Source organism: Polistes dominula, unplaced genomic scaffold (genome assembly GCF_049000335.1).
Source record: "Polistes dominula isolate Pdom_NZ unplaced genomic scaffold, Pdom_raw_medaka contig_37, whole genome shotgun sequence".
NCBI classification, from domain to species: Eukaryota; Metazoa; Arthropoda; class Insecta; order Hymenoptera; family Vespidae; genus Polistes; species Polistes dominula.
This window is the reverse complement of record NW_028301169.1, coordinates 1,106,732-1,124,591: the sequence shown is the minus strand read 5'-3', so window position 1 is coordinate 1,124,591 and position 17,860 is coordinate 1,106,732. Positions and strand designations below refer to the sequence as shown.

Below are 17,860 nucleotides of genomic sequence, written 5' to 3'. Positions count from 1 at the left end.
TTAATAGGTGGTAAAGATGTTAGTTGCTGTGGTGGTTCTATTCGCAATTTGTTGGGGTCCCATATTAATCGACAACGTGCTCACAGCTTACCGCATTTTACCACGCCAGAGGAAGGGAATTTACAAGCATATGAACACGGCTTTTCACTTAATGGCTTACTTTAACAGGTATTATCATCATCATCATCATCATCATCATCATCATCATCATTATTATTATTATTATAATCATCATTATCATCATCATTTATTAACTTATATTTGATATTCTTTAGAAATTCTTAAAGTAACTTGAACATTTGTCTTATTCATCTTCCTCATCTCATCATCCTCATCTCATCTTTCTCATCTCATCTTCTTCTTCTTCTTCTTCTTCTTCTTCTTCTGAAATAAGATGATTTTCTAAACGTTTATCTTAAAGTGATGGGATTTGGGTTGTGGTGGAGATATGGGAGGATAGGAGGAACATGAAAATTTTGATCAATTGCTTTGACAAGCAATTTTGTTTCTTTCTTTTTTATTATCGTCATTTATTCAACTATCACATTTTACACATCCATCATCATCCTGTTGTTCCCTCACTCCTGTACACACACACACACACACATACACAGACACTTGTTAAGATTTCTTTCTAGTCTATAGGTAGGATTATACCATACATTCAACACCATTTGAACGAATCATTTTGTCTTATAGAATGATACGATTACTATGTAATAGTGGCCTATCATTGAAGATAACCAGCTTGTAAGATTAGAAGCAAATTGTATTCAATTGTTCTCTTCAATTTATTTGTCTTAATCAAAAAAAAAAAAAAAACAAATAGAAAAAACTTGAACTAAATTTAACACAATTAAATACAAAATAAAAATAGAAAAATAGAAAACGATTATCACCAATTTATTTGTCTTACATTAATCAAAAAATAAAAATAAAAATAAAAATAGAAATAAAATAAATAGAAAAAAATAGGACTAAATTTCACAATTAAATAATAAATAAAATAAAAATATAAAAATAGATAAATAAAAATAGATAGACAAAAGATAGAAAAATAGGAAATAATTATCTCCAATTTACTTATCTTACATTACCCAAAATAAAAATAAAACTAAAAATAAAAATAGAAATAAAATAAATAGAAAAAAAAAATAGAACTAAATTTGACAATTAAATACAAAGTAAAAATAAAAATAAAAAATAGAAAACAATTTGCAAAAAAAAAAAATATAACAAATTACAAAACATATTTTTTAAATGATCCACCACCCAACTACAACTACAAACCACCACCCATCATCAACCACCCACTTTTTTTTGTTCTTATTAGCCATACAGAAGAAAATAGGTGTTTTTCTGTGTGTGTGTGTGTGTGTGTGTATGTATTTGTCGAAATTTAAGATACTGATAAAACGAATGACGTACGATGTAAGAAACGATAAAGTGACAATAAACAGACTCTTGCTAATATTCAGTAAGAAGTTAGAGAACGATTTTGGTTCTGTCTGTCTGTGTATGTGTGTGTGTATGTGTGTGTATGTGTACATTCTGGCTTAGATGAGAGTTTTCCCGAACCCACTTCATGACCCCAACAACTGTATAGTAGCTTAAAATACATCTGTAGCAACATCTTCTAACCACCGCGTCGAATCTTAAATAGAAGATAGAAATGTTCTTTAAAAAGATTATATGCCACCACCCCTTTCCCCTACCCCTACCCCTACCCCTTTCCCCTACCCCTACCCCTACCCCTTTCCCCTACCCCTACCCCTACTCCTACCCCTTTACTCTCCTTAGTCTACACTTTAACTAAAACTTCTTACAATTAGAAGTAAGAAGAAAATACGATCCTTCTTATGAAACCTTCGAAAATTTATTTGTTTTGTTTTTATTGTATAATATTATTCGTTTGTTTAAAATTGTTACATTTTAAAATTGCACATTGATTATTTACAATATTTGTAAATTTTGATTGTAATTTAATGTAATTTAATTTTTTTTATTTCTATATAGAATTATTCGTTTGTTTAAGATTGTTACATTTTAAAATTGCAAATTGATTATTCACAATATTCGAAAGTTTTGATTGTAATTTAATTTAATTTAATTTTTTTTTATTCCTATATAGAATTATTCGTTTGTTTAAGATTGTTACATTTTAAAATTGCAAGTTGATTATTCACAACATTTGGAAGTTTTGATTTTAATTTAATTTAATTTTCTTTTATTCCTATACATATAGAATTATTCGTTTGTTTAAAATTGTTACATTTTAAAATTGCAAGTTGATTATTCTAATTATTCGAAAGTTCTGATTTTAATCTAATTCAATTTGATTTTTTTAATCCTATATAAAATTATTCGTTTGTTTAAAATTGTTACATTTTAAAATTGCAAATTGATTATTCACAATATTCGAAAGTTTTGATTGTAATTTAATTCAATTTGATTTTTTTTTATTCCTATATAGAATTATTCGTTTGTTTAAAATTGTTACATTTTAAAATTGCAAATTGATTATTCACAATATTTGAAAGTTTTGATTGTAATTTAATTTAATTTAATTTTCTTTTATTCCTATATAGAATTATTCGTTTGTTTAAAATTGTTACATTTTAAAATTGCAAATTGATTATTCACAATATTCGAAAGTTTTGATTGTAATTTAATTTAATTTAATTTTTTTTTATTCCTATATAGAATTATTCGTTTGTTTAAGATTGTTACATTTTAAAATTGCAAATTGATTATTCACAATATTCGAAAGTTTTGATTGTAATTTAATTCAATTTGATTTTTTTAATCCTATATAAAATTATTCGTTTGTTTAAAATTGTTACATTTTAAAATTGCAAATTGATTATTCACAATATTCGAAAATTTTGATTATAATTTAACATAATTTACTTTTTTTTGTTGTAATTATTAATCAATTTTAATTTATTACAAAATTATATTAAATATACAGTGAAACGAATTGATAGAAATAAAATAAATATACAATTTGTTTAGAATTACAAAATTAGAATTTGGTTTGAAGGTTGACAAAATTAAATAATACAATTAATCATTATATTTGATTAATTAAAAGAATATTTATTTTATTATTAATAAATGATAAAAAAAAAAAAAAAGGAATATAACAAAGATTGTGGTATATATTATTACATTGTGAATGTAATTATGATCGATGAATAATTTAATATAGATTTAGAAAAGATTTGTCATGAGAAATATTCATTTTGTAGAACAAAATAAGATGGATCTATTTACATAGGATTTTCTCTGTAAAATGTCACGTAGGAATCTTCTGAGTTAATTAGATTGTAGAAGTAGGTCATTTCCTTAGAGCATACGATTAACTCAAAAGTTTTCTTCCTGTTATATTCGATCGCAATATTATATTTTTATCTTCTATCTCGTTTCATTATTCATTTTTTGTCTTTGTGATCTATCTCATATTAATGTTTTAAATTTCATGTTTGTTCTTTCCCCCCCCCACTCTTAACATTACCTTCAAAAAGATCCCATATAATATAAAAAAAAAAATATAATATAAATATATAAAATATAATATCATTAATAATATAATAAAATACAATATAATATAATATAATATTATATAATTTAATATACTATAATATATTAAAATAAAATATAACATAATATAATAAAGTAAAATACAATATAGTATAATATAATAATATATAATGTAATATAATAAAATACATTTACAATAAAATTTAATATAATATACTATAATATACTAAAATAAAATATAATAAAATACAATATAATATAATATAATATTATATTATATAATTGAGTATATTGTAGGGGGGGTCCTTCGGGGTAAACACCCTAAAAGGGTATACCTGAAATAAACTTCTTATCTTCTGATATAATTTAGTATATAGTAGTTAATTAATAATTACTTTAATTAATTGAATAATTAATTTAGTAATAGTCGTTAAAATTATAAGATAAATGAAATAAGAAAAAGAATAACGAAAAAGAAGGTGGGGGTGTGTGCGGGGCTGGTGTTTGTTTGATTAATTTTTTTCAGTTGCATCAATCCAATCATCTATGGATTCATGTCGAAACATTTCCGTGAAAGTTTCTTAGCAGCTGCTTGTGGTGGATGGTGGATTTGTTGTCCTAGGAGAAGTTACAGAACACCAATGAAAAGACATTCAAGTTTGAGTCAAACCAGAACTACTAGCGTCCGGTAAACAATTTATATTTATAATAAATATAATAATAATAATAATAATAATAATAATATTAATAATATTAATAATATCATTTTATTTATTCATTTTCAAATACATATTTACATATCTTTATATTTACATATGTACATATATATTTTGATGTATTTCATATGCATTTATATTTTGCTTACTTTCTTTTATTTATTATTAGTGTTAATTACTTTCATTTTTTTTAATATATATTTTTTTTATTATTGTTCCTATTACATTTAAGAATTTTTGTTATATTTTTTTATTTTTATACAAAAAATTTTTAATATAGAAATAAATTATTTTTTTCTTCTTTTTTTCTTTTCTTTTTTTATATCATTGAAATTGTGCTTACTCTTTCTTTTATTTATTATTAGTGTTAATTACTTTCACTTTTTAAAATTTTTTTTTTTTTATTATCGTTCCTATTACATTTAAGAATTTTTGTTATATTTTTTTATTTTTTAAAAAAAAATTTTTAATATAGAAATAAATTATTTTGTCTTCTTTTATATCATTGAGATTGTGCTTACTTTTTTTTTTTTTTTTTATTTATTTTTTTATTTATTTTTTTATTATTATTCCTATTACTTTCATCATGTTCTTGTAGATTTTTTCTTATTTATGAAAAATATTTTTAATATAGAAATAAATTATTTTTCTTTTTTTTATACTTTTGACTGATGTTTCTGAAAATGATTGCCAATGATTTGAATCGTAATTTTTTTTTACAAATGAAAAAAATATATAAATAATATATAACAACAAACATTTCTACAAGTACACTTATATTCTTTTTTTTCTTTATTATTTTTATTTTTTTATTTTTTGATTCATTTTAATTATCTGATAGATAGGAAAATGGATAACAAAAAATAAAGTTATCTTATCGATCCTTTAACACGTACTTACCACCACCCACCCACTCACTCGCTCACCTTGTTATACCTGTCGTATCAATTTTTTTTTCTCTTTCTTATTATATTTTACGTAGAATATATAGTATCTATTAAAAAAAAAAATTAAAAAAAATAAAAATCTGTTGCTCGTAAGTATGATAGCATAAATATGTTGCTTTGCTCTTTTAAGTTTTGCAAACTAGCTTTTTTTTCTTTCATTTGAGCCATTGTTCAATGCACACATCGATTAACTGAACTTTTTGAAAAAAAAAAAAAATCCTTAAATTTGATGTGTGTCAAACCACTTGATATAGTCATAACTATTTTATATTTCTAAAAAATAACTTGATTGAATAATAATGATTAACAACAACACCATTTAACACTAGATTTGCGGATGTTTTGTTCATTATTTTTTCATAATTTAATAACATTGTTTGAATGATTGGTTGAATTAAAGGAATCGAATTAATATTTACGTATATTTCATTACGTATAACTAAAAATCAAAATATAAGCTTTTAAAAAATAGTTTTTTTTTTAAATTTTATAAATATATAATAATCAAATGTTCATAGAGTCAAATTGGCACAATTAATGATCATTTGTTGTTTTGTACAAAATGTGTAAGGCATATGAAAATATTTGTTTATATTTTTATGAGTATAATAATAGATTATAATGTAATATTTAATTTTGTACAAAGCAAAACAATGATCTGTTTAATTTATATTAAACAAAAAATTGTTATAGGTATTACCTTTTTTCAAAATTCATAATATGTTATATATTATAATAATTCATAAATAATTATTAAATAATATCTAACAAGAGCGCAACTGCCTGTATGTTTACTTTTGTAGCGTCAAGTAATTAATTGATACCAGAGTTAATTAATTGAAAGCTCAAATATTTTCAACTTTATCGCTGCTTCTTATCTAGATGGCACTTTAATCGAAATTATATAATGTGGTCAAATTGAACGCTCAAAGCCTAGTGTCAAGTGTCAGCATGAAATTGCACCTTTAAATGGCAACATTTTTTTTTTTTTTTTTTGATCATTAAATAATAAAGTTAATAGAAAATTATTTCATGGCATTTTTCAACTTTTTGTTTTATGCAGTTAATCGATGTGTACACTGAAACGGTTCAATTATTTATCGTTTTATTATTTTTGATTAACTTCTTCTATCTTTTTTCTTCTTCTTCTTCTTCTTCTTTGTAAACTTTTGTGTCATCTTTTTTTCTATATGCATCAATTTATAAATATAAATTATTAAATACTTTTTATCTTTTTTTAATCTCTTTCTCTCTCTCTCTGTCTGTCTGTCTCTCTTTCTTTCACTCATGTGTCATCTTCTGATTTTTTTGTTTTTACGACAATTGTGATTACATTTTTTAAATAAATTAATAATAAACAGATGGATTACAAATCAATGATAACAAAAATGTATACAAACACTTATCACATTTTTTAAACACATCACATTTATCTGTTCTTATTGTTAATAATAATAATTCATGATAATTCTCATAATTTGCAATTTTTCTTTTTCTTTTTCTTTTTACAAAGTATAAGTGAGATTGAAATTTTTATTATAGTTCGATAGATAAGAAGAAAAAAAATTTTTTCAATACAAATTTGTTCAATTGATTTTTATTATTCATTGAGTGGTTCTGAAAAAAAACAAAAACAAAAAAAGAAAATAATAAAAATAAAAATTGAAAGTGGATATGAAGTTTTCAAATTAAATACTCGTTGAAGCATCGTAGTATTTTGTCAAAAATAAATAAAAATAAACATAACCAACAAAGTGTTGTTTTTTTTTTTAAATTTGATTTTTAAACATTTCATATATATATATATATATAAAATACAATGTATACATTTTGTTTATAAATTTTGTATCATTTTGTTAATACTTTAGAAAGGAGTCAAATGATTAGAATTAATTAAATCAATGGTTTCGTAAATCACGTTTTATCACCTGACACGGAAATTGGAGAATACCTGAGAAATACTTGATTGAATTATACATTACATACCTGTATCTATAATACACACATATATATACACACACATATGCAGAATGAAGTACCTAATTTGATCATTTGAAATAATTTTGATATCAAACACTAAACAACTTGATGACAACAAATGAAAATACATTTGGTTGACTTTACTTTTTGGGTTTTTTTATACAATATGTAATTATAAAAATTATTCTTGATGATTGATTTTAATGATTCACCCTGTATATATACACACACACACATAAATATATGTATTTAAATAGTTTAAAAACAATATTATATAAAATTATTTCAACTTGATATCACAAATGAAACTAAATTTGGTTGACTTTACTTTTTGGGTTTTTTATACAATGTGTAATTATAAAAATTATTCTTGATGATTGATTTTAATGATTCACCCTGTATATATACACACACACACATAAATATATGTATTTAAATAGTTTAAAAACAATATTATATAAAATTATTTCAACTTGATATCACAAATGAAAATAAATTTGGTTGACTTTACTTTTTGGGTTTTTTATACAATGTGTACTTATAAAAATTATTCTTAGTGATTGATTTTGATGATTCACCCTGTATATATATACACACACACATAAATATATGTATTTAAATAATTTAGAACAATTTTATACAAAAATTATTTCAACTTGATATCACAAATGAAAATAAATTTGGTTGACTTTCCATTTTATTTTTTTTTTTTTTATACAATGTATAGTTAAACAATTATTCCTGATTGAATTTAGTGACTCACCCTGTATATATACACTATACACAGACACATGAATATATATATATATATGTATTTAAATAGTTTAAAAACAATTTTATACAAAAATTATTTCAACTTGATATCACAAATGAAAATAAATTTGGTTGACTTTACTTTTTGGTTTTTTTTTTTTATACAATGTATAGTTAAAAAATTATTCCTGATTGAATTTAGTGACTCACCCTGTATATACACTATACACACACACATGAATATATATATGTATTTAAATAATTTAGAACAATTTTATACAAAATTATTTCAACTTGATATCACAAATGAAAATAAATTTGGTTGACTTTCCATTTTATTTTATTTTTTTTTTTTTATACAATGTATAATTCTAAAAATTATTCTTGATAATTGAATTTGTTGATTCACCCTGTATATATATATATTTAAACAATTTACAAGAAAAATAATACAATTTCCACATGAATAATCTCGTTGAATGTTTATATAGCTGAAAAATGTTTCTTCAAACGTTTCTCAAATTTATTCCATGTTTTTACATACACACGATACAAATATATATATATATATATATATATATATATATATATTTATAAGTGTATATGTGTAATATATATTCATGTATTTTTACACAACAACGTATCGTCGAACAAATTTCTTCACAGTTCGTATAAATATAATCTTGAAAGTAGTAGTAAAAAAAAAAACAAAAACAAAAAAATAAAGTTAAAGTTTTACGTATCATAAAAAGAAAGTTGAAAATATTCATGAGCAAATAAGAACATACACATAACTGTAATACATTTACATGACTTTTATATATATATATATATATATATATATATATATATATATATATATATATATATATGTATATGTGTAAGTTAAAATGCAAAGTAGGTAATGTCATAGTGCATTAAGGTTAAACATGAAAAAAAAAAAAAAAAGAAAAAAAAATAAGAAAAAGAAAAAGGGTGTATGAAAAGAAAAGTGGGACAAAGTTTTGATTGTGTTTCAATGTGTTGAATGCTTTTTATCAAATTCTTACGTTAGAATTTGGATTGATTTGATTGGATTCAGGTGGATAAGGAATTCCTTCAAAGACTCTAAATCACGAAACTCGACCGACATCCATCAAGTAGTCTGCCCATGAAAATGTTTCCAGTTCGAGAAAGCAATTCTTCTTCCTCCTCTTATGGCAAATGGCGTTAAAACACTATGAAGATCTGATCTGAAAAAAATCCTTCGTCTACGATTATTGCATTATCTGTATGTTTGTTGTTCTCTATGTGTTTCTACTATCTTTTTCTGTTTTTCTTATTTTTTCGTTTTAGTTTTATTTTTTCTTCTTCTTCTTCTTTTTCTTCTTTTTCTTTTTCTCTCTGCAAGCAAAGACTAAGGGGAGAATAATTGTCAAAGAAAATACGATTTTATCGTGATATTGGTTATTGCAATGACTTTAATGCAATAACTGCATATTTATATGTGTGTGTGTGTGTGTGTGTGTGTGGGTATGTGTATTCGTAGAAATGCAGTTTTCTTAAATATTTATTCATAGGTGTTACATTTGTCTAAAGTTTTTTTTATCGAATTATCTAAAACGAATTATGGCAAATGGATTTTATATTTTTATTCTTATTCTTATTCATATTATTATTATTATTATTTACATATATTTTATTTTTTATATATATTTTTTACACATATTTATTATTTTATTTTATTAGATATTTTGTTATTTTATTTTACATATATTTTATTATTTTATTTATTATTTTATTTTACATATATTTTATTATTTTATTTTCCACATATTTTATTATTTTATTTATTGTTCTATTTTACATATATTTTATTATTTTATTTTCCACATATTTTATTATTTTATTTATTGTTTTATTTTACATATATTTTATTATTTTAGTTTACATATATTTTGTTATTTTATTTTATATATATTTTATTATTTTATTTATTATTTTATTATATATATATATTTTTTGTTATTTTATTTTATATATATATATTTTACATATATTTGGTTATTTTATTTATTATTTTATTTTACATATATTTTATTATTTTATTTTACACATATTTTGTTATTTTATTTATTATTTTATTTTACATATATTTGGTTATTTTATTTATTATTTTATTTTACATATATTTTATTATTTTATTTTACACATATTTTGTTATTTTATTTATTGTTTTATTTTACATATATTTTATTATTTTAGTTTACATATATTTTATTATTTTATTTTATATATATATATATATTTTTTACATATATTTTGTTATTTTATTTTATATATATTTTATTATTTTATTTTTATGATTTTATTTTTTTATTTTATTTATCATTTTATTTCCTATATATTTTAATATTATTATTTTACATATTTATATATATATATATATATATATATATATATATATATATATATATAATAATCGAAATTTATTTTTAAAACCATTTATTACCAAGTTTATTAGAATAAAAATATAATTCCAATGTTATTAAATTATTGGAATAATAATTAATACTATTATCAAAATCTTATCAATTTTTATCTTTATTACGATTAACTTTTACGATTAGCATTTAAAAATAGAAAATAAAATAAAAAAAAAAAAAAAGAGCAAAACAATTTCTACATAATTACAAATATTTGTTTTTCTCTTTATTTCAGACTTATGTAAGAGAGAAACAAAATATGAAATGATCTTTTAATAAGTTTGAAAGCTTTTGAAACGTTTAAATTTGATGATTTTCAAACCTTAAGATCTCTTTAGTCTTTGTCAAGAGTATATAATTATGCATGTACTAAATATATTATGTATATATATATATATATATATATATATATATATAGAACTAAGTTCCTATGTTTGGCAGCTTTGCTTTCTTGCAATTAGTAACGTAATTTGCATCTCACGAAATTGTGCACTTTATGCACGTGTGGCATGTCATCGAACGTCAAATGCAGTAATCATCATAGTTGTAATTACAGTTATTTTGTAAACTTATGTGTAATTTATTTTTCACACTTTTTTATTATTATTATTATTATTATTATAACATTGCGAGGAGTGACAAGCTTAGTGAACGGAACAACTTTTATATGGAATATTTTAAAATTGTTTATCCCGTACGTTAATTCAAATGATTCAAACCAAAACAACAATATTTTTATATAACAAAAAGAAACATAATACAATTATTTTTTTTCTTCATTAATAATTATTTTCATTATTATATTATAATATCTCCTTTATTTATTGTTTTAATTTTTAATTTTTATTTATTTTTTTATTTATTTAAAATAATGATTCCCTTTCGGGATACATGGGTTTTGAATTTTTATTTGATTATCGATATTAGCTACACTTCAATTTGGTTTTGATTTTTTGTTTTTTTTTTTTTTTTAATTTAGATGGTTTAATTTTTTTCTTTTTTTTTTTTTTTAAACTAAATTATTTAAATGATCTCTTCTTTATTTCCATTTCTATTTTATTAAAAAAGGTGAACATTTTTTTTTACGTGAAATAAATTACAATTATTTATATTGGCAATACATTATAATGTTTTATTTCTTTTTTTTTTTTTTTTTTTTGAAATGTTAAATTATTTCAATGAAATTCAATTAGATCTTCTTTATTTATATTTTATTTTATTGAAATATGAATTTTTTTTTTTTTTTTTTTTATTATGTACAATAAATTACAATTATTTATTATATTAGTAATATTTCAATTTTTATTTATTTTTTTTTAATTAAATAAAAATATAAATTATATCTACTTTATTTATCATTTATTTTATCTTATAGATTATTTATATATTAGTGATATTACAAATTTTATTTTTTTTTTAAATTTTTTTTTTTTTTTTGTAAATGCTCAATTATTTAAATGAAATATTTTATTTTTTTTTATTTTAAAATACTCTTCTTTATTTCTATAAAATTTTCTATCAAACCTTGCATACATTGTATTAAATAAAATATTATATTATGACAAATATTATTTTAAAAATTTATTTTTACGTTTGATTTTCTCTTTTTCCACGTGAATTGAGATTAAATTCCTTTGTTTTTTGTTTTTTTTTTCGTAATTTTATTTTACTTTTATTTATTTTTTTATTTTTTTTTATTTTCTAATAAACTTTTTGCTAACGTCAAAGCGTACAACACAACATCAAAGAGAAAGAAACAACAAAAAACAAAAAAAACAAACAAAAAGGAAAATAAAACTCAATCGAACAAAATAATTATTTTTTTTTTTTCATACCTTGTTCTTCTCTCTCTCTCTCTCTCTCTCTTTCTCTCTCTCTCTTTCACATTTTCTAATTTGATTTTTTTTGTTCTTTTTTTTTTTTTTTATTTCGTATGCTTTCAGATGGACTTGATTCTTTCTTCGTCCTCGAATCACTACGAGGGAAACCTTTCATATGTAGGTAGGCAAATTTTTTTTTCGGCGAAAACAAAACAAAACCAAAACGATAAAATAATAAAAAACAAAAAAAAATGAAGAAAAGGGGAGAGCGCAAAAAAATGAAGTGAACTATGTGCAAAACGAAGTAATTAAAAAAGTTTCCAGCCTGGGAGATGATAGAAGGAGAGAGAGAGAGAGAGAGAGAGAGAGAGAGAAAGAGAGAGAGTGAGAAAGAGGGAGAGAGTGAAAGAGAGAGAAATAGAACAAAAAAAACCTTTAAAACTCGAGAGTTTTAAAAAACTGTTAGTAGTCGTTAAAAAAATGAGCAAAGTCTTGCATATCCTACTCGTTCTAATCAATTTGTTCAATCTTCTTTTTTTCTTTCTTTTCTATTTTCTAATAAATAAAATTACTTAGAATAATATAATATAAATTTTACTATAATTAATTTAAAAAAAAACAAAACAAAAAAAACAATGTAAACTTTGTCAGCTTGCACGAAAGTCAGAAAAATCACTTTCCATTTGTTTATTATTTATTTGCGTTTAATAAATAAAAATATATATAATATTATACATTAACAAATAAATTTATAATATTAAGTGTACAATTATTATTCAACTTATGTACATAATAATTTTGCCATAAATTTAATTTAAAAAACAACAAAAACAAAAAAAAAGAACCATGTAAAACTTTGTCTGCTTGCACAAATCTGAGTAAAATCACTTGCCATTAGTTTATTTTATCTTTTTGTTGTTGTTCTAATAAATAAAATTATTAGGTCGAGTCATAAGTAACTTCCAATGCGTCTATGTAGAATCTATTTTTTGTATTTACCTATTATTAAGGGTGCCCTGCAACGCGTTACTGTGCTGACTCACAATCAGTCCGATACACACGTCAATAAAATAATATTGCGATTATAAATTGAGATATAAACTATTCTATCTTTCAAATTAGATAAAACTGCACACAGTGTGCAAAATTTGATTAAATTCGGTTCAGTAGTTTAGGAGTCCATTGCGAACAAACAACGTGTCACGTAATTTATATATATATTAAGATATAAGTCACCGAAACTAACGAATTTTTGATATCACTGTATAGATGAGAATTCAGTTTAGTCTTCTGTCAACCTTTTTTTATGTAATCAATGTTACATTTAACCGTTTTTTCTTAACCACTGTAATGGATAGTAAAAAGTGCATATTTGACCATGTAATGCTTTAAGAATTGAAACAAGGTAATTAGCACTAAAGTGGCAACTGAAAAAATATACAGCTTATACAGTGCAGGACTTGATAACTGATAGGGCAGTCAGAAATTGGTTTGTAAAATTCCGTTACTGGAGATACGAGCTTAAAAGATGAACCGAGTGCAGGGACGTATTTCCAACTTTGATGAACCTTTTAAAGGTAATATTGAGAGCAAAATCCAATAGATAAGTTGAACAATTGCAAAGAGTGCGAAAAAAAACAAAAAACTTCATGAAAGGTGTCTTGCACTTATCAGTCGCAGAAAAGTGTCCATTCTTTGTCTCATAAAAATGGGAAGTTATTTATGACTCGACCTAATGTATAATAATATACATTAAAAAATTAATTTATAATATAAGCGTACACTTATTATTCAAAACTTATGTATATATATATAAACACATACATAGAAACATATTAATGGTAATTGTAAAATAATTTAGAAAAAAAAACATTTGTTCTTTAAATTATTCATATCATTCGTAAGGTGCTTTTAAAATAATACGTAATAAATATTTAAGACTATTATATTGTTTATTAATAAAATTTACAAAAAATAAATGAAGAATTATATACGTAAAAAAAAAAATAAAAAATAAGATAGATTATAATAATACGTACAACTTTGTTTCGGCCATTTTTTTTTTTCAATAAAAAAATCTGTAGGAAAATTGCGTAAACAAAGTTGTTAAAAAAAAAAAAAAAAAAAAAAAAAAATGGGGAAAATCGAATCGCTGAAAATTTCCAAAAAAAAAAGATGAATGAATAAAAAAAAAAATAAAATTAAAATAAATCATAAAGAAAAAAAAATTAATACTAATGATAATGATGATAATGACGATGAAGATGATGATGAAATTTATTCGATATTAATTATGTCAGATAAAGTCATGTAATCCTATTATAAAATGAATGGCACGTAATTTCGATGCACCATTTCATTTAATATATGTATAAATATTATATACACAACAATAATAATAATAATAATAATTACAATTAAAATAATAATAATAGTAATACGAATAATTAATAATAATAATAATAATATGACATAACGTGTAAACGTTATATTCGTTTTGATAGATTCTAATTAACAATATGGGTGTTAATTGTGTAGAAACAAATTTTCTTTTTTTGTTTTTTTTTTTTTCTTAACACAAAAAAAAAGATACACGTATAGACACACAAACAGATATCACAAGGTGTTTCGTAATTAACTAAAAAAAAAAAAAAAACTCTATTTCAGGAATCGATCAAATATTTCAACAAAATTAAAAAACAAAGTAACTCGAATTATTTTCTAAATTATTCACAAATGCAAAGTTTTGATTTGATTTGAAAAAAAGAACAAAAAAACACAGTCAAATATGAAACAATATTTTTCTTTTCAATATACCTACTTTTTGATTGGTTTATTTAGTCATCTCATTGCTGAAGTTTAGTTATCCATGTATTATTATGAAACACCGTGTAGATAAATATAAATATTAAAATTAAATATTTTCTCTCGATGTGTATGATTTTATAAAATATGAATGCAAACGAATATAAACGTGAACTATTTAATATTCATCAAAATTTAACTTTTAGTACGAATTTTTGTCCATATAAATCTAACTTAAAATATGTTAAAATAATTAACAAAAAAAAAAAAAAACAAGCAAGCAAACAAACAATACACAAACGCAACAAATGTTTTTTTTTTTTTTTCCTATAAATTATTTGTAAAAATTATATTATTATACGTAAAGTATGAAAGAGAAGATTTTTGCAATTTTTTAAAAACAAATTAAAACTAATGTGAACTCTCTTCGTAATTACAATCCAACGACTGTAAATTATTTCAAAGATAATCATTGAAATATAATCCGATGTTGTTATGTATATGTGAATGATAAATAAGAATTATTATTATTATAAAAAAAAAATAAAATACAATAAAATAAAATAAAATAAAATAAAACGTGTGTGCAAATCACATAAATCACAAGTTAAAAGATAAACCATCAAAAAACCGTATATTCGAGAGAATAAAACAAGTAAATAATATCAAAAGTAAAATAATTTATTATATTTTATTATTATAATATCATTTGTACTTTTTTTTTTTTATAATAATTTATTAAATAATTAGAAAAATGTGCGCCTGTAGATATGCAACCCTCCAGACACACTTTAAAAATGTTGCTTGCGAACGCCACCTGTTGGGACGGAATATTTTTTCACTCGAAACTGTTCATACACGTGTGTATGACGGGTTGCCTATCTTTTGGGCAGGAGAAAAAATTTCCGTTCTAACAAATGGAGCTTGCAAGCAACATTTTCAAAGTGTGTCTGGTGGGTTGCATACCTACAGGCGTAAAATTTAAAAAAAAACAACTATTAATATTTCATTTTAATTTTAATCTCTATGAAATAGTATATTTATATGATTATTTTTATATAGGGTGTCTCAAAAGTTGAATAATTAAATTGACAAAATTGTTGAATAATTTATTTTTATTTTGTTTACAGATTTTTATGTACTTTTTTTTATTTTTTTCAGTAGAAAAACTTTTGGAATACTTTGCATTATGATTAATATTAAAAATTGCAGCAAAAGATTCAACTTTTGTAAAGAAAAATACGTCGGAAAAATTTATCGATGAGTATCAAGTTCAATATTTATAAAATCACAATTTAAATCAAATTTCAAATTCAATCATTTCCATTCGCAGATTTAATTTGAATAAAATATTAAATTCTTATCTTTTTCTAAACTTACGATGGATTTTTAATAAGTTTCATATTTAATATTTCATAAGTTTTATAATCAAATGTGCGTATATTTAAATAAATAAATAAATAATATAAATAAATAAAGAGAAAAAATAGAAAAATCAAAGAAATCGTATTGTTCTAAACAATAAATACAATTTATTATTGTAACAATAATAATCGTCACAATTTCAATCAAATGAATCATCTCAAATGTTAGATCAAATTTAATTCTTTACAATTTACTTTTCATTTCATTGTCTTTTAAATATTATTACAAATTAAAAAAAAAACAAACAAACAAACAAATCTTAAAAGATCCTAAAAAAAGAAAGAAAGAAAGAAAGAAAAAAATTACTCAAAAGCATCAAAAAACTTGCAAAAATTATTAATAAACAAAAAATAAATGAACGTTTGATTAAATTTAATTTGAAAAAAAAAAAGAAAAAAAATTATCTTCTATCTTATGACATAATTCAGCTATTAATTAACATTCAAGTTGTCAACAAAAAGTTATTAAGAACTTTAATAGAAACGGGTGGAAGGATGGATGAAGGGGTGGCAAGGGAAGGGTAGGGGATGGGGGAGGGGAGGGAAGGGGAGGGGGGTTAGTACGAAGAGACGAGAAGTTTAAGTACAAGGTAATAAGGGCTCGAATAAGATACAGTTGATCGGGTATTGGCAAATATATCTGAGAACAAAGCTCAAATCTTAGTAGGATTAAGTTTAATTGAGATAAAATTGAAGTATATAATTACAATCATTTCAATTGGGATGATGTAAGACAGGAAATGATACTCTTGTCATTGAAATGAAACTGTAAATTTAATATAGAGAAGTACAATATTTCTTAATTGAGAAAATTGAACAGGTAAATGTTACATGAATTTTATTTAATTATGAAAAGAATGAATAACAAATCAAATAAACTAGTGTTTTTTTATATTAATACATACATACATTTAAATATATATTTAATTTATAATAATAATAATAATATGTAAAGTTTTAAAATGTATATATATAAATATAAAATAAATATTATATATAAATTATATTTTTTATAATTTAAATAATTATCTAAATATTATTGTATGTATTTAATTTAAAATACATTTTTAAATAATATTATATATATATATATATTTAAATATTATTATATTTATATAATTTAAATAATTATTTAAATATTACTTGTATATTTAATTTAAAATACATATTTTAAAGTTTTTGATACTAAATCTTTTACAATATTTTATATTCATGTTTATAATGAATTTGTGGGCAAGATATACAAATGTGTTTGATAAAAAATTTTGATCCCAATGATAAATATCCGCAAAGAAAAAGAATATCAGGAATTAACTATCTCCCTGAAGGATCAACTAGTCTCTCATTTCCTTTTTTTTTTTCTTTTTCTTTCTCATACAATCTTGAGAAAATCTTTTGAAAATCGTC

The 17,860-nt window shown here is 21.7% G+C and overlaps 1 protein-coding gene across 22 annotated transcripts in view; it reads left to right on the top strand.

Annotated features, from left to right (window-relative positions):
- The window catches only part of LOC107071254 (QRFP-like peptide receptor), a 59,833-nt gene extending 44,528 nt beyond the window's left edge, over window positions 1-15,305 (top strand). For 17 of the 22 annotated variants that reach the window (XM_089179006.1, XM_089179014.1, XM_089179013.1 and 14 more), the window contains 4 exons: window positions 8-168; window positions 4,070-4,231; window positions 9,021-9,209; window positions 12,348-15,305. In XM_089179006.1, coding sequence (XP_089035132.1) covers window positions 8-168; window positions 4,070-4,231; window positions 9,021-9,093 — 396 coding nt within the window. In that variant the 3' untranslated portion in view covers window positions 9,094-9,209; window positions 12,348-15,305. Of the gene's footprint in view, window positions 1-7; window positions 169-4,022; window positions 4,236-9,020; window positions 9,210-12,347 lie in introns of those variants that run through there. The other 5 variants (XM_089179018.1, XM_089179015.1, XM_089179020.1 and 2 more) reach the window with 5 other exon arrangements.
- The last annotated feature ends 2,555 nt before the right edge of the window (window positions 15,306-17,860 follow it).